We start from the raw sequence: 18,529 nt of genomic DNA on the forward strand, positions 1-18,529 counted from the left end.
ATTTTCCAAATTAATGGGTGATGTTTGCAAGGCATATATAGTGGGGATCTAGACTTATCCGATACATTATATGGCAGACTTTTATGTGAAGTAATTGTATTGCAGTACATCTTTTATTATTGGTTCAAGATTCAATATCCAGAGTTGAATTTATTAGTGAATAACTAAGAATATAGTCAACATCAATATTGTAGCACAATATCATCAAAGAGATTGTTCAGAAATTCCTGTAAAACATAAAAGCATTAAACATTACAAATTTTTAAATATTGTTAAAAAATTAACTCAATTCAATAATTTAAACTAAAAAATTTCAAAATATGATTTATATTATTTTTTAATATATATTTTCAAGTAAAAATTCTCTAGATTTAAAATTCTGCACATATACTTAAAATTAGAATAGAAAATAAAATTAAAACGTGTAATTATTTGATAATATATATTGAGACAAACACTCTAGCCTTTAATGCATGGTGATGGCATGGGATATAGAGTGAGAAACATGTTTGCTGTTCAATGAAGACAACCATGAGAAGAGTCGTTAAGAGGTCAGTACTCACCATTAATTCGAGACAGGTTTTTGTTGGACTATCATGCAGTCTGTTCCGAGTTGTTCTTCAGTTACCGAATCTTAGTTGGGGAGTCATGACCTTGGGCCAGCAAGATTTATTATTATAGATAGTGGTTACTATATGGCAAACATGAGTTCTGCAACAAAATAAATGAAAAATAAAAATGAAAAAGTTCTGCCGTACCCTAGATCCTGGCTAAGTTAGAAAAAAAAAAAAAAAAAAAAAAAGAAGCCCGATCCATGAACCGGAAGACACCATGATAGTTAAGCTTGGCCCAGTCCATATTCCCAGGTTATTTATATATATATATATGAAAAAAAATGTAAGTTGCTAGAAAGAAGAACAATAATGCTAATTTTACCATAAATAATTGAAGAGAATTCTCATCCATTGAATTGGTTGGATCCATCTATTAGATTCAGAGGTAGGGTTGGACTTGCGAATGGGGGATGTGCCCGTTGAAGCATGGAAAACAGAGGAACTATATGGACGACATGCCTGAATCCAGGGGCAAAATATGGCTTTTGCTGCAATAAATAATTGCTCGGACTGCATGCTATAGCATCCCAAGGTACAATTATGGTGTCCCCCAACCTTGCCCCTTTCTTCCCCTTCAAAGGTTGTGTGCACATCACCCTTTTTGCCCCCGAGCTGTCCATGGCCTCGAGAAGAGTCCTCCTCCGCTGCTGTAAGAGTGCAGCAGCACATTCAGGCCATGATCAGAAGTGAGGAATATTAATAACAGAGATGACATTAGTTAATCCTAGCAATAACTGACAAAGTTAAGAACTGGTTAAGATAAAGTACATCCCTCTGCAACCAAGAAACAACCATTTCCCCCCCTGTTTTGAGTTTTTTCCAAGAAAACAAGGTACAATTCTAAATTTCTCGAACCCAGGGGAGCAAAACATGGCTTTTTCAAGAGGATATGTCTCCCAGCCATTCACATAGAAAATAGCAGACCTCAGTGTGAAGATGTGGCGGCTTCCATCCCAAATTTAAGCTGTGCTGCAAAAGAGATTGCAGTTTGAGACAATTTTTTAATGTACAGGGGACATATTCGCTATCACGATTGTACCTTTACTGAGTATACAGAACTAAATGCCAGGGAATAAAATACGACTGGAATATATCTTACAGTAGCAGAGACAAGAATACAAGGTCTCATTTGAAAACTTCTCAAGGCCACAACTTCATCGGAAGTTATTGACTCAGAGAAATCAACTCTAAGAAGTTTTTGTTTCATTTCAATGAATTGGCAGTAAAATAGGTTACAATGATAATAGCGATGTATTGGAGCAGAGTTGGCCCCAGAGAAATAGCTATCCCCGGGGCTCTCGTAGCGGGTGAAAGTCACAACCGCTTTGGTTTAGAACCAAAATAGCTCAGCCGTACTGGAACACCTTTTCAGTTTATTTAAGAACAAAATATATAGAGAATTAAGTGCTCAAATAAAACATATTCTAAACTGATTTAAGCATTAAATGGCATAATTTTAATTTAAATAACGTTTCCTCCTAGTTTTCTTATGCTAAAAAAGCAAGGCAGCTAATCCTTTTCTGTATTAAATTTCCATATTGAGTACTTTATGTACTCTATCTCCATCGTTGTTGTTTTTTTATTATTATTTCTTATTCCTTCTAATTTCTTGCACAATCACTTGCTTCCTTACGCCACCAGGTGTTTTTATTTGTGTTCGTGAGGAAGTAGCAGTATTCCTTTTGCAAACACATGTTTTGAGCAGGTTTACAGAAGAGGCCATGCTTGTCAACTGGTGATCGCTATGAAGCAGGATCCAGCCTCGAAATGGCCTGGCATCGTGCAGCCATGGGAATCCTTGACAGCAGGATATATGAAATTCTTGAAAGGATCATCAATCCTCTCCTTGTTGGTCTAAATGATCAGTAGAAGATGAAAGCAAGCCCAGGTGGTGTTCTCCACGAGTAGCCAGGGTTGCTTCTGCGCTTCAAAACTGTCAGATTCAGTAAAAGCCTTTGTACTATATACGTTTCGAAATACAGTAGTATACAAAAATTACAAGCCTTTTTAGGGTAAAAAGACTTTTGGGCAAAAGCTCTTATATCACTTGTATAAAACTTGCGAGAGAGATAAAAGGTGGCTGATAGAAATGACCACTTTTTATTTAATTACACGACTCTCTTATAAAATGTCTGACACTAACCCCTTTTTTATTCATTTTCATTCTCAAATTATTTTGTTTTTAATTTTAGCCTTTTGTTCCTAATTTTCATGTGTAATTTATCAAAATTTGTCAAGGAAAGAAATGAATTCAACAACAGAGAACAAAAGTGTAGGACAAATGAGAAAACTCATGTCCAATCTAAAACTCAGGAGAGCACTTCTTTTTCATTTTCGTACTTTTATTTTTATTTCTTCACACTATAGTTTTTGTATAATTTCAATTTTGATTTAAAAGTTATCTTGTTAACATTTCAGTCTTCATATAGAGAGAAAAAAAAGAAAATCATCTCAAAATAATAAAGAGAGAGAAATTATTTTGTTTAGGTACTTTTTATCAACGAACCTTTTCATTATTTATGTAAATTGGATTCATTCGATGAGAGGAGTTTAATGATGGTAAATTTTTTCTATTTTTTCTATAAACATGCCTTAAAAAAATATATTGAGTTTTACTTTTTTATTCAATTAATTTTTGTTTATCGGGTGATTTTAAGATGTTTGAAAGTTAGTAAGTGATTTAAAGAGGTTTTTATAGTGTTTCTTGACTAGCTCCTAACAAGCAACATGTTAATTGTTTTTTGTTTTTGAATTTCTTCAAAAAATAAGTGGTGGACCCTTAAAAAAATAAGTGCCGGACCCTTAAAAAAATAAGTAAATACATCCCAATTGCATGGCCCTACCTTAGGCTCCAGCGCCCCAGGCCACCCAAGCTCGCCGCTCCAGCTCATTTGTCTGGTGTGTTTTTTTTATAATTTTATTTTTCAACATTAAGTTTTTATTGGAAATTTTTTTATTGACTTTTATTTTTTTCAATTTTAATCTTAAATATTTGGTTGATTTTAAATTGGTCTTCATATTTGTTATCATATAATTAAATAAAAAATATTATTGAACCTAGTAAAGTCCATGACCTAGGTTATAAATTTGATGGGTTAATTAAGTCAGTCAAATATGTCTCGTGTCAAATCTTTTTTTAAAAATGTCATCTTTAGATTTTTTTTAAAGCCAAATCATGATTTTATTGATCATTCAGGTTATCTTTGGCCCTGCGTGCCTAGGCTTTTTTTGTCATTTTTTTCTCTGATTTTTTTCCTTTGACTCTACCAAGTCAATTGGGTCACATTGTGTCAACTCCTACACGATTTAATTTGAAACCTAGACTAGACAAGAAGTCAAATCGAGAGTTTTTAGGTTGGACTTATTGGACCGTGTTTAGTGACAATGCCAAAAGGTTTCTCACGGCCTAGAAATATACTAAAAAGCCTAGGCATTTCATTGTAACAATTCACAATAATTTTATTATTTTCAATTTTATCTTTAATTTTTTTTTTCAATTGCGGCCTTCTATGCCCAAATTAATGTCCAGTTTGTGAAATTTTGTTTAAAATAAACAATTAACAAAACAGGATCAAAGTGTAAAATAATGAGAAATCTCGTGTAAAATAATGAAAAATTAATCTCATATTCAATCTCAAGTTCTCTAGAAAATTTTCTTTTTAGTCCACCTAATTTTCTTTTTTCTTACTTTTTAATTTCTTTTTTTTTTAATTTTAATTTTAGTCCAAAGATTTATTTTCATAACATTTCAATCTATGAAATTAAAAAATGATAGAGAAAGCTTCTAAAAACCACAAGAAAAGGAAAAAATTGTTGGCTAGACCACTTTTCAGCAACAAAACTTGATGTTCTTAATATTAACAAGTTTTATTTTATTTGAGGAGAGAAGTTCCATAAAAATATTTTTATACCTTTAACTTGCCTAAAAAACTAGATATAGATCAAGAGATAATTTTTTTTTTAGTTTGATCTTGTGTTTTTTTTATTAGTTTTAGAAAAATTACCTGTAAAATCCCATGAAAAAATTTAAATTGAATCTACTGTTATCGCAATTTTAAGGTGCTCCCATGTAAGTGCCCTAGTCTTTTTTTATTGTTGGCCAATCATGTGAGCTGATCTTTTTTTTTTTTTCAAGAATTATCTCTATTTAAATATTGTTTAATATTTTTTATTTTAAAATTTATTTTTAACTTTAACATATTAAAATAATTTTTAAAAATACCGTTTCTACCGTAAAAACAAATATTCCCTCTATCTGAACTTTTTATGACAGTCTTTTTGTTAAGAAAAAATAAAAAGGAAGAAAACTGAATTAACGGATAAAACACTAGCTTCCCTCGTTATCCCCTTAGCCTCTCTTTCTCGGAATCCAAAAGAATGGCCACCATCACCACCACTACAGCTACTCTTTCCTTCCACTCCCAAAACCCCATCAAAACTCTACCATCATTCTCTCTCTCAAATATTCCTCGCTCCATTTCCAAACCCAATTTCACTTCCTTCACCAATTTGCCTCTTTCAATTCCTGCCTCTAAATCAAACAATGCGAACAGCCCTCTCAACAGATACAGTCGCTTCTCTTGCAACTGCATCTCCACAGCCACCCCCAACACAAATTACGAGGTACGTGCCCACCCTATTTAATTCATCAATACCCTTTTGTTTGGTTTCTTCGAAACCTGAAGGAAATCTTGATCGTTTTTCTTGGCTAATTTGTTTCATTTCACAGAGTTATTCCTTTTGGTTTCTTTAATGGACAGATCGAACTTGAATTAATGGAAGACATCAAATTGATCTTTTTATCTATGTGCTTAGGTGTATGGTTGTGTGACAGAGTTCAGAGTGTGATAAGTTGTTAGAGTGAGTATTGATTACTTTGCTAGGAACCAAAGTTGATCATTTATATTACAAAGTTGGGAAATTTAATTTGTCTATAAGAAATTTGGTCATTGAGATGAGATTTTCTTGTTGGCAGTGTGGTTTGGGTGGAAATAGGACGTCGGTAGAACGAAACCAAATGTGCTGTCCTTCGGGTAAATTGGACTAGGATACTACTATTGATAAACCAAGTGGCTAAACTCTTCTTAGAAAACAAAGGGATTTTCTTGATTTCTATTTTTCTTTCTAACTTGTTAATTCTCTGCACGCTTTTTAATCATCGAGGTTGGCTAACAGCATATTCCAAATGTGTAAATGCAATGCAGTTTTCTGATAGTTCTTCAGAAGTGGAATTGAGATTATCACTTGTGGGACTAGACATTCAAAGTTCCAGAGATATATTCGTGGATGCAGATGGCACCTCCTTAGTGGTCCAAGTACAGCACTCTGGGTCGCATATCACACTTATAGAAACAAATAAGATGTTCGAGAAAATAAAGCCTGCTGAAACAATATGGTTTGTGGCACAGAAATACATGGATTCGATTAGCTAGAAGAAGTCTTTTCAATAGTTGGTCTGATGCTTATTGTATTGAGCAGGTTCATAGATGATGATCAACTTGTTATCAACATGAAGAAGCAAGACCCAGATTTGAAATGGCCTGACATTGTGGAGTCATGGGAATCCTTGACAGCAGGATCTATGCAACTCCTGAAAGGGGCATCGATCTTCCTTGTTGGTGATTCAACTGAAATTAACCAAAAAGTGGCTCGAGAACTTGCTGTTGGTCTTGGGTATTAATCTATCTTTAGCTTCTAAAATTACAATTTGTGTAGTAATTGTTTGACATGTTGATTTCGACAATCATCTTACTCCTCTTGGGTATTAATCTTTTCTCTCTTTTTTCCTTACTTCTGTAGCTTATTTAGTTGGCTTGATAATTCTTTTTTTCTGATCCATTGCTAATGTCAATGTCCGTCATCTTCCATGATGTACCTAGACAGTGGTTAAATTACTTTGCATTCTACACAGAGCATCACTTTAGCGACTGTCCTTGGTTTTGTAAGGGCGTGCTGTCTGCTAGACTGCCAGCTCTTTCTGTTCCTGTAAATCATCATCAAGGACCTTCATTTTCTTTTGGTCTTCGTTACTTAATGATATTACATCGGACCAAATTCCATTCCTAATCAATAATCAAGGAAAGCCAGCTCTCTTATGTCTTGTAGAACTCTTTGAGTTCCACACTTTCTCTCTGTTGTAAAGTTTATTGATTTGATATGTTTCAGGTACACGCCACTTGATACACAGGAGTTGCTAGAAACATTTGCTAAGCAAACAATTGATTCATGTGAGTATAGTTATTAATTTGGTTCTCTTGCTACTGGAACTGGTTGATAGCCTTCAGAGCTATCTCTCTATTTCTCGTGTCTAGAGATCAACACATACACATGTATACAGCGTAAAATAGCTTTCTACCTCCCTGTCCCAGGAGCTGATAGTGACTAAACATTTACAGTATCGCTGAATTGCTTTGTGTAGATATTCAGATATTTAGCTTAACATAGACATTGAAAAGGATGGCATAATTGTCGACCACATTGTTGCAGTTGCTTCTATTGCGAATGAGATCTTTATAACTTACAAAAAAAACTCTTCTGACAGAGCTTAGAAGCAAGCCAGCAAAATAAATGTTTTGATCTACATAGGCGCCTTTCTCACATCATTTACTTGATAGTTTGCTATCATTTGTTTCTGTGGTTTCCTTGTGAATAATCTTTCTTAGCTACACACTACACTTTGCAAAGCAAACATTTTTCAGCGCTACAATGTACTTCATACTGTTGAGTTAATGTGATCAAATGACTTTCTAGACTGAAGTATCCTTACTTGAAATGACTTATATTACCCATCTTGCAGTGCATTAACGAATGTAATCAATTCCAGGGGTGCTTGCTGAAGGCTCTGACTCTGTAGCTGAAGCAGAATGTGCTATATTAGAAAGCTTAAGTAGGTACGGTATCTGGAGTAATTAATTTTTTTAACTTTTTTTTTTCTAGGATAGTTAAAACCCTATTCTTGGTTTGGTTGGTCTTGCAGTCATGTACGTGCTGTTGTTTCAACATTAGGAGGGAAGCAGGGAGCTGCTGGAAAGGCTTATAAATGGCAGCATCTTTATGCAGGGTTCACTGTCTGGTTGTCACAGACCGAAGCCTTAGGTATCCTTTTCTTGATATTCTGCTTGTTGCTGGATTTTGGACTGGAAAGTCATATTGATGTGAACCGCACTACATAACACATCACATTCTTACAAAATTCTAAACTTCTAGTCAGTTTTTATGACTAGAGTAACCTCAAGCAATATGTCTTGGTGTGTAAACATACCTAAGTCATCCATCTTGGTCAAATCAAAATCTTACTATAAGTCATACATCTTTGAGACGCCAGCATTTTACTACTTCTATTATTTTTAGAATTGCTACAATGACAAGGATGAGAGGTAGGGAATTACAATTCCAAAGTCACCAGTTTTGCCTGCGTCTTCCTAATTAAATTTGAGTAACTTGCAAAGTCTGCTCACATTCAACGCAGATGAGGATTCAGCTAAAGAGGAGGCTAGAAAGAATGTTAAAGATCGCAGTGTAGCATACTCAAATGCTGATGTGGTTGTCAAGCTCCAGGGTTGGGATTCTGATCATGCCAAAAGTGTTGCTCAGGCATCCTTGAGTGCTCTCAAGCAGTTGATTCTGTCTGACAAGAAACTTCCAGGTGCTCGTCAACTTCTTTTTGTAACTCCAGCTTGTTTTTTTCATTTCTAATCAGAAAATGAATGAGCTTATGGTTTCTAAAAATTGTTTGAAAAAAAAGAGAGAGAGGCCTGAAATAGGATGAAGAAGTTATGTAAAGTTTGAACTTTATATGACCTGACAATATTTACAGAAAGTAAAACGGAAAACCTGCATTAACAATTCACCAGAAAACCTGAACAGTCATTTTATTTGATAGTTATAAATTTACAGATTTTTGCATCATCCATGTAATTCTAGTTGATGTTTGAGCGCATTGGAGTCTAAATTAAAGATTGGACATGATGTATCTATCAATGATAGCAAAAAAGAAATGCTTTACCTTGGCCACCAAAGCCACTTGCTGCTTGATAAGAAACGATGAGAGCTTGTTTAGTGGGATTTAGAAGAGCATCTTAGCTGGGGCTAACATGAGATGACCTGAAAAGGTGGAGGCGGGAATGCCGAATTTTCTCGTTGTCATCCATTGATGTATAGGCCTGGATTAAAGCTTTAGATTTATCATTCATCGCATTTCAGTTATTTAATCAAATTTAAGTGGAGAAGTTTAGCTATTCTCTTATTGATAATTCTTGATGCTATGTGTTTGGAAGGTAAGAAGAGCCTTTATATAAGGCTAGGATGTCGTGGGGATTGGCCAAACATCAAGCCTCCTGGTTGGGATCCATCAAATGAAGCTGAATCGATCTCCTAGTATGTGGCAGATCCGATGTTGTAGAGTGGGAGGATTGTTGAATTCCAATCTTTTTGGCACCATTTCATGGCTGGTAATTACCATGTTGTCTTTACACAATTCTTTTAAGGAATTTTTTCAGCAGCCGTTGTTGCAGCAAGCAACTACCTGTTCATTGTGTCATCACAAGTGAAGAAATTCGTGAACAGAGTGCAAGGAAGTGAAACTAGTAAAGTATTTTAAATTTTATCCCTTTACAAAACCTAGCTGGGAGCCTAACACACAATCTTTCCTTCCATTCATCCATTCAAAACCCTTCTCATGATGCAAGGGAAAAAAAAAAACCCTTTTCCATATATATATATATTTGTTTCCAGCCGCCTGGGCCATGCCCACGCGGCTGGAAATTTTCTAGGTGAAGTCCAATCCCAGCTCGCTTTCCTATGTCATGCAAACTTTTTATATAATATTTCTACGCGTGTACACTGTTTTTTTTATGATTTTTCTATGCAAAGCAAATATCTTTTTATATAATAGTGGCAGATAAGTGTATTAATAGCATGTGTGATACAATAATGATGGCATATTACGTCCACCAAAATGTATCATGGTTAGCCAACCATCTTTTTCAGCAATAACACAATTTTTCCATCCACGGCTTGAATATATGAATTCAGTCATTAACACGATAGCAATTTTTAGCAAGAAAAATCAGCCAAAGATCATAAAAGTCAGTCAAAGCTCATGAAAGTCAGGTAAAACCATTGAAAGTCAGGCAAGATATACAGTATACAGCCCTCACTTTATTTGTTCTCTTCCTAGATATTTTTTTCTTTATATAAGTCATCAACCCAGCCATGAAAACTCTAATTCATATGAGAAGTTTTTTAAGTGAAAAATGGAACAAAAAGTTAATTCATTCCCTTTCATTTTTCATATAAATATTGTTCATGGTTGACAAAACTTCAGGACAAAGGAGATTAATTGATTTTTCTATCATAGAAACTCCAATTCTTCCAAGTCCCCAACAAGTACAAATTCTTAATAATATTGTTATAGCCATATAAAAACATCTATTATATCATTCTATTAACATAAAAGTCAAAATAAAACTCCCCAAGACAACTTCATTTTCGTTAATAAACGAGACAAAATAATATGTCAAGTTTACACAATTCTCAAACTCTATAAAAGAGCCAACACTCATCAACATACCTTAGCCATAAACATAGCTATCTCTATCAATCTTCTTTTGAGTCTCAATCTCATTCATGTGCCCCTCATTACAAAAAGCATAGATATGATAAACACGATATTGCATCAGCTCCTAAATACCATTCCTATAGTGTAGGAGAATCTCTATTTTAACAAAAAATATTACACACTCACCTTTACTTTAACATAGAGTGTTACATATTCATATCTCCAACGATTCTAATGTGAAGGCCAATTTGAACAACTATGAAAGTCTTACAAATCCTATGGAGCATATATAAAAATGTCAAAAGTGACGTCGAGTTAGTGATAACAAAGAGTGATGTCGTGTGCAAGATTTTTCCTCTAACTTTTTATGATTATGCTAGGGTCTGGTATCATAATCTTGACCATAGCTCTATTATAGGTCTTCATGATCTTTGTGTGAAGCTCATTTCTCATTTCAGCACTATTATTCAAAATAAAAAGAGCATAATTAAGTTTTTTCTTTCAATCACACAACTAGAAGGTAAAAGTACAAAGGCATATCTCAAAAGATTCAACAAGAAAATGTTAAGCTTTGGGAATTTGCTCGAACTCGTCAATATTCAAGCCCTAATCAATGAAATCTATAATTATTTGTTATGAGAACTTATACATTTTCGATGGCAAAACACTTATCAATCTGAAACAAGTGATGAAGAACCCTATTCGAGTAGAGAAAGTTAGTGTGACTAAACATGATTACCATCGATTCTAAATGGTGGAATCCCTATAACATCACCGATCTCCTACCCCAGCATAAATAATGAACACCAAGGGGTACATTTATGATCTTTTGATATTCCTTGGACTCTGACCACACACAGCTCTCACTATCACACGAGTTGAGGTGTTGGATGCTATAAAAGGAAAAGACTTCGTGCAATAACCACCTGCAATGAAAAGTGATTTAAATACAAGAAACCCTAATAAGTAAACCCTAATAAGTTTTATCTATTTTACTATTACCATAGGCACGACATATAAAGCTTCATGCACTCGAAAGGGGATAGAAAAATTGATCTATGTAGGATACCTTAACAATTTGTAAAGGTTGCACCGGGTTTGCGGGCGGGTCAACCTGCCGAGTCACACCGGGTTTTTCCTTTCTTTGTTTTTTCTTCAATTCGGCTCGGTTCCAGCCCCGGGTCTGCTGGGTCCCAGGTTGACCCGCTGGGCCGAAACGAGTTTCAAAACTATGGTGCCGAGTAGTGTGACAGATCACAACAATCAAAAGTTATAGGTGCGCGTTTCACAAGGAACACTTTTTTAATTAAAAAAAAAGTAATAAGTTAAAAAAATATTAAACTTAGTTAAATTAACAATATAAATGTTTATAAAAAAATCTAATAATAATAAATAAATCAACAAAAAAATGAAAAAAAATCACACTAAAGTCTATTTAAATTATCAAACAACTCAATATTAACCTAAGTTAAAAAAATATTAAAAAAGAGAGTCAAACTAATAGAAACAAAAAATATCAGCTTAAAAAATAACTAAATAAACCTAGACGAATCTTCTGAACCTAGTCCAATCTAAAAAATTACAACTTATTAAATCATGAACTCGAATTTAATCAAAAAACTTAAATATCATTTAACTTAATTTTGAAGGAATTGTTGAAAAAAATATTAACAAAAAAATTAAATAAAAAATTAGCTAAAATCCGAAAATTAAAATGAAATTCAAGGTAAATATGCGGCTCACTTTACATAGACTTGCTAGAATAATAGAATTGATGGTGATTTCATAGTAACACAGTTTGTTCATTGCTGAAAGTGAAATGTTTTTCACTGGTGCACTAACTTGAAGTCTGACTCATAGTTCCGAGCAATTAATAGACAGAGCAACCTGTCATGACTACATTAAACGATGAGAAACATTAACCTCAACTGTAAAGACTAACTCACCGCAACTTCATCTTTAGACATGTATATTGAAGCATTGAGTACTGCCTTGTATTTTACAAGGAATTAAACCTAAGATTTTTAAAGAATTGGCTGCTCGAGTAGACAAACTTAACATTATTGTGGTCAAGGAATCGTCTTTGCCTACGTAAGAGCCTAAGAGAAATAAACCTGAAGTTCGTGAACTCAGAAAGTACACTCCAAAAGTTAAGGGAAAACAGTCTTTGGTACTGGTTCTCGTCCGTGAGATAACCTTTGGGGTCTTTTTCTCAAATCTGGTTCTCTTTGGGTCGCTTGGATCCATCACTACTATCTCAAGGGAAGAAGTATCTGGACAATCGAATAAGTTCCAGGTGATTAATGTTCATGGAGCTAGACCTAAGGAATGTTGCTTGGGGTTTGATTCAACATGTTGTTGGTAATGGCTAGAATACCTTTTTATTGGCATCCTCTGGGTCTTCTCCTTTAGAGTTTTAGTTCTAGAAATACCTATGATGCTACCGGCCCTTCCTTTTCCGTCCAGAGTTTCAGCTGTGATTGTGAATGATAAGTACTGGAGTTGCCCCCCGCCCCCGGGAAGATTAGAAGACTTGGTAATGATCCAAACACCCCTCGGTAATGGTGCTCATCCCGATCATGATAAAGAGGACGTGGTGACGCAGAAGCTAAGTACGTACTCCTAATGGAACTTCGATCTTGAGAACCAAAAGGCCTCTTGTAGACTGCTTTGAATTGTCTCGGGGTTCTCTTATGATTCCAAGACACAGCTTCATAGGATGGCTTGCGCTGTGCTTGATAGACTGTCAACAAAAGCTTTACAAGTGAAATGAAACGGGGTAATTCTACTAATCCTTGCTGCGTTCTCCGTCATATGGCGGACGAGAGCAGAGCATGTTCTCCTCCTCCTTTTTTGGTGACTCCTCCGAGCACATATGGGCTGATATTATTTCTAGAAGTCTAATTCAGTGATCGGTTGGAGATTGACATTTTGAATTTCGATGGGCTAAAACTCAGAGGTCTTTTTATCCACTCTCTTACGGCTTGCATGCATGGAGCTCCTTCATATACTCTGTTTGCAGGTGCGTATCATTAAACTGCATTTTTGCTTATCTTCTCCGCCATGAAGACAATTCAGCAATCATAATCAGCGTATGCACAAATATCAACATGTTCGTGGTAATCTAGGTAAAACGGAGTCTCTCTCCACCCATGCCACTTTTTTGTCTCTGTAAGAAAAGCCTCAGCAAATTTTCCACGAAGGCCTTAAAATTCAGAGATTGATGGGTCCCGCAATAAAAGAAAAGCAGGAGATGGTTAGAACTAGGATGCAAAAGGGTTTTTTGTTTTTTGGGGGGGGGGGGGGGATCATATCGATTTTCATATTCTCGGATCTGTGGGCGTGGGAGGTCTGGCCTTCAATCAATCAATTACTAAAGACATATTTGTTTTTTAAAAAGTAATTTTTGAGAAATTATTTTTTAAATTTTTTTATATTTATTTGTTATTAAAAAAGTTGGTTAACGAAAAATATTTTCCGATCAACAGAAAATATTTTAGTCAAAAAAATATTTCCGGTCAATTTTAGTAAAAAAAAAATTTGACTTGGTTTTCAGGAAAGTGTTTTCCCTTTAGCTGTATTTGTTTTCTGGAAAGTGGTTTCCGGAAAATTATTTTCCAAACTTTCTTGTGTTTGTTTGCCAGTGGGAAAGTTGGTCAATGAAAAACACTTTCCAGTAAAAGAAAATTTTGGCTTTGGTTTTCAGAAAAGTGTTTTCCTGAAAAATTTGAGGGGAAAAACACTTTCCGGAAGTTGTGAAAAATTTAGAAATATTATTATTTGCTGATTATATTAAATTTAATCCTCAAACTTTTGATTGCTATATATATTTTGTTTTGAATATTTATTTTTCAATTTCATCTCTTAAAATTTTATTTTTATATTAACTTTGGTCCTTATTTTTATAATTGTTATTTGCTTTTTTCTTATCATATTTTTATTGAAATTTTTTATCTATCAAATTTGATCCTCATTCTTTTGATTGTTACTTATTTTATTTGAAATAATTTATGAAATGTTGATTATTATTATTTTAATTTCTTCATCTTTCATATTTTTTTAATTTTTTAGATTTGATCTCTATTATTTTGATTATTATTTATTTTATTTGAGATAATTTATAAAATTATATTTTTTTTTCAATTTCATTCTCATTCAACTTTTTAATTTGTAAGATTTGTTCCTCATTATTTTAATAAACTTGAGAAAAATAAAGTATCAATAAGTTATTTTCCAGCTCATTTTTTATGACATAACCAAACACTGGAAAGTGTTTTCCAACTCATTTTCCATTAAACTACCAAATATCGAAAAATACTTTTTCGGAATTCACTTTCCCCATAATTCACTTTTCAAAAAAAAATTACTTTCCAGCAAACAAACGGAGCCTAAAGAAAAAGAGGGACTTGTTACAACCTGATGGAAGGTGTCCTCTAATTTCACAATGAAAATTATTAAACAAGTGATGTCTATTATGCATCATCTCACAAATATTGGGTTGTTTGTGCTGGTGTTAAGTTTTGTTGTTGCGGTTGCCATCAGGCTACAACCATGGTGAAGGGACGGTGAAGGATTGATTTGTTTTTTTTTAAGATTATTTAGCATAGATCCATGTTTTTTTGTGACCAGTTTTGAGAATGAGTTGATGAAGTTTTGGGATAGTGTTTGGTTACTGTTTTAGAATTAAAAAAATATTTAGTTAAAAAAACAAAGACAAAACATTTAAGAGTGAATTTATGTGCTTTCATAACATGAGGTACAGAATAAACATGTCTCTTAAGACAATATTTCTTATTTTTTATTTCTAAAATAGCTTTGGAAAAAACTTTCAATTCCAAAATTTTCTAACTAAGACATATAAAAATAAAAATGATTATTATTATAATTTAAAACTCAACTTGGGGGTCGTCCGGAGCAAAGTCGAGGTACCTGGTTGAGGCTCGAGTCACGGGTTGGGTTGACCCGGGTTGGCATGAGAATAAAAATGATTATTATTGTAGTTTTAAAACCCGATTCAATGATCGATCCGGGACAAAACTCAGGTCATGAGTGGGGTTGACTATTGACTTTGGTCAATATAAAGATAAAATGGTTATTATAATAAATTTAAAAACCTGACTCGAGGGTCGACTTGAGGTAAGGTCGCTCGGGTCACGTGTAAGGAAAATCAACTCGAGTTGACTTAGGGCAACATATAAAATAAAAATGGTTATTATCATAGTTCTAAAACTTGATTTGGGGATCAATTAAGGGCAAGACATTGGCTATGAATCATAGGATTAACTCGGGTTGACCCAGATCAATGTAAGGATAAAAGTTGTTATTATCGTAGTTTCAAAACCCGACTTTAGGGTCAACTGGGATGAGGCCCAGGTCACAGGTCGGGAGAGTCAACACGGATTAACATGAGTCAATGTATGGATAAAAGTAGTTATTATTATAATTTTAAAATCTAACTCAAAAGTCGATCCAAGGCAAGATTCAAGTCATGGGTCTGAAGGGTCAACTTAATTGGCCCAAAATTTTAAACTTTTTCACATTTTAAAAAAAAATTCATAACCCGTGTTTTAACCCGAGTTGTCCTGAGTTTTTTACGAGGTTAGGTCAAGTCAATCTTTCCTCTATTTTTTCTTCAAATTAGTTCTGGTTTTATAACTAAGATTATTATAATATTATTAATTATTAATTTCAATCGATATAAATTAAAGTAAAAAAATAAAATATCAAATTATTTTCTTAAATATGTAAGTTTGATAATAATACATATTATGGATAAAATAAATTTTTTTCATATTTTATTATGTCTTGTTTATCATAACCAAACATGATATAGAAATAGTCATTTTGTCATGTACATCATTACCCAACACAATTCTGTTTCAATCTTATTTTGTGTTTTATCTTGTCTTCTACATCTCTATTATCTCTTTGTCTTTTCTATCTCGAGAAAATAATCAGATGTTATTTTATTGTCTGAGTTTAGTTTTACCAAGTTGAGAAAAACAAAATGAAAAGGTTCTAATGATCAAAAACTATCATGGTGATTGTCTGGACTTAGTTCAAGTTAAAATATATTTTATATATTTATTTAGTTTTAAATGAGAAATGTTAAATAATAAAAAATCTATTAAAAGATCATAAGCCATTTAATTATGATCTTAAAATGGAATTTAATGATGAAATTTATTGATTGAATGGATTGTGAGTATTTTGAAGTTTTTTATTATTGTATTTTTTTATTATTATTAACAGCTTTGGCTTTTAATACTCGAGGGAGCCATACTTTTTGTTGATAACTCTATTAATTAATAATTCTTCAAGCTTAAATTTGATTCCAAAGATTTATTATATTGTAGATGTGTAAATTGAAAGTGCATTATTTGAGATATTTATGAAATAAATAACAATAAAACCATCTAATAGTTATATAATTTGATCATTCATCATAAATTTAATTAGGTAGTTTTTCTATTTGATTTGATTTTTTGGAAAACAAGGACAATTGTTAGCTAGAGAGACAAAATCAAGATCATGATGCAAATAGTTTTCTCCTCAAGTCCAATCATAAGTGATGAATCTAGATTTCACGAGCTCACCCCCCTTCCAAAACAAAAACCCCATCTCCTTTGAGCTCAGCGAAGAGAAGGACCTAATCTCCCTTGGATTTAGTATAGGGAAAGAGCCGAGTTTTATAGGAACACCAATATTTTAGATCCTACTTTCTCTACATCATTTGATGTATAAAATTTATTTAAGAACCCACCATATATTTTTATTGATATTAATTTTATGTAAAGGATATTGTGTAAAAGTCCTTTAAAGACCCACCATATTTCCATCATCATTAATTTAAAGAGATTAACCAATTATCCAAGATATAAACCTTGCTCTCAAGCAACCTGGATTTTTTGAGACATCATCATTAGCATTGTTTGTGGGAACTAATTAAAAACCGTTAGTTTTTTTCTAATAACATTTCCAAGTCGTTCAATAACACACAACCATGATACACTAGGCTAGAATGCTTAATGGATCTACCTATTACCATGAGCACTTTTGCCTATTCGGGATTCCAACAACTCATCAACCAAGTGTTACCTATTACCTAGGTTGTGTTAGTCGCTCGAGATAAAAATAAAAAATTTTCATCTTAGCAAATCTTGGCACCCGCGACATCCCCATCCTTGGAAAAGACTGATCAGGGGTCTTTCTAGTGCAATAGCACCACTTTTCATAAGAGGTGGATCAAACAACTCTCTAGAGTCTAACAAATCACCTGAAGATATATTATCTTTGATAGAAATTAAGTTTATTTTTAAATTAGAATAATTGTTTCTTTAACATACACTTTCTATCTACGTATCTCTAATGAGAGCTTCTTAACTTTTGCTCATTATAAGTTCTTCCTAATGCGATTGTACAATCTCCTAGGAAGAGGTTCTCTCTAATGCGATAGCTTCACCCTCTATGACAACTTAAGATGGTCAACCTCAACAAAGCAATATAACCCTCGTTTTATATCCAAGTATATGCCACTAATGCTACTGAGAACTCGAAGAACTAACACAACTCTCCAGTTAATTTCTCAGACTTTATGCTATTTTTAAGGATGATCTTGAATCTTCCACTCTTAGGTTTGATCTCTTTTTAGTAAAGGACTCTCACATCTTTTGTCTATGTCAAGGAGGCCATTGACCTCCCCCTCCTAAAAAATACAATAACTCTCTAAGAAAAGATCTAACTTAGTCTTTTTGATGTAATGACATCACCCTATTTGGATTTTCCCTAGCTACTTAGAAACTATCTAAGTATAGGCTCCTCCTTCATAACTTTCTCCACCTATTAAAACATTTTATAAGTATGGTTTTCCTCATAGTTCACCTCTAAGTACTTAGAAGTTTATTTTTTCAAACATGATACACACCCTTGCACATAAGCTTTTTCGTATATTAATCAAGGTTTTAACTCCGCTTCTCATACAAAATTTAATTTTTAACAAATTCGTCATACCTTGTACTTTTACAAGTTTTTGCTTGTAAATATCATAAAAACTACGGGCGTTATTACTAAACATAGATTTATCAGGCAACCCCCCTTCCCAAACCACCTCTTTAAGGCCAAGCAAAGGGGATGACTCATCCATCAATATTAATATATATGTCAAAGATATTCTTCTTCATTAAAACTACTAGGACAATATTAAGCTTTGACCCTTCATATAAAAAAAAAAAGACTTATGAGTTATAAATAGACATTGAATCCTTCAACCAGAAAAAAGTTCAAAATCTCCAATTATTAAAGTATATTTATTTTTAGAGTATTTCTTTATAATATTATTTTATTTTTTCTTAAAAAT

At 33.4% G+C, this 18,529-nt stretch overlaps 1 protein-coding gene across 1 annotated transcript; it reads left to right on the forward strand.

Annotated features, from left to right (window-relative positions):
- The first annotated feature begins 4,911 nt into the window (after positions 1-4,911).
- Positions 4,912-9,232, forward strand: LOC118051931 (probable inactive shikimate kinase like 2, chloroplastic). Its single transcript, XM_035062715.2, has 8 exons — positions 4,912-5,237; positions 5,819-6,009; positions 6,093-6,287; positions 6,780-6,841; positions 7,438-7,504; positions 7,591-7,709; positions 8,083-8,259; positions 8,891-9,232. Exons 1-8 carry the CDS (start codon positions 4,992-4,994, stop codon positions 8,989-8,991), a joined length of 1,158 nt encoding a protein of 385 aa, XP_034918606.1. The 5' UTR covers positions 4,912-4,991; the 3' UTR covers positions 8,992-9,232.
- The last annotated feature ends 9,297 nt before the right edge of the window (positions 9,233-18,529 follow it).

Source organism: Populus alba, chromosome 3 (genome assembly GCF_005239225.2).
Source record: "Populus alba chromosome 3, ASM523922v2, whole genome shotgun sequence".
NCBI lineage: Eukaryota > Viridiplantae > Streptophyta > Magnoliopsida > Malpighiales > Salicaceae > Populus > Populus alba.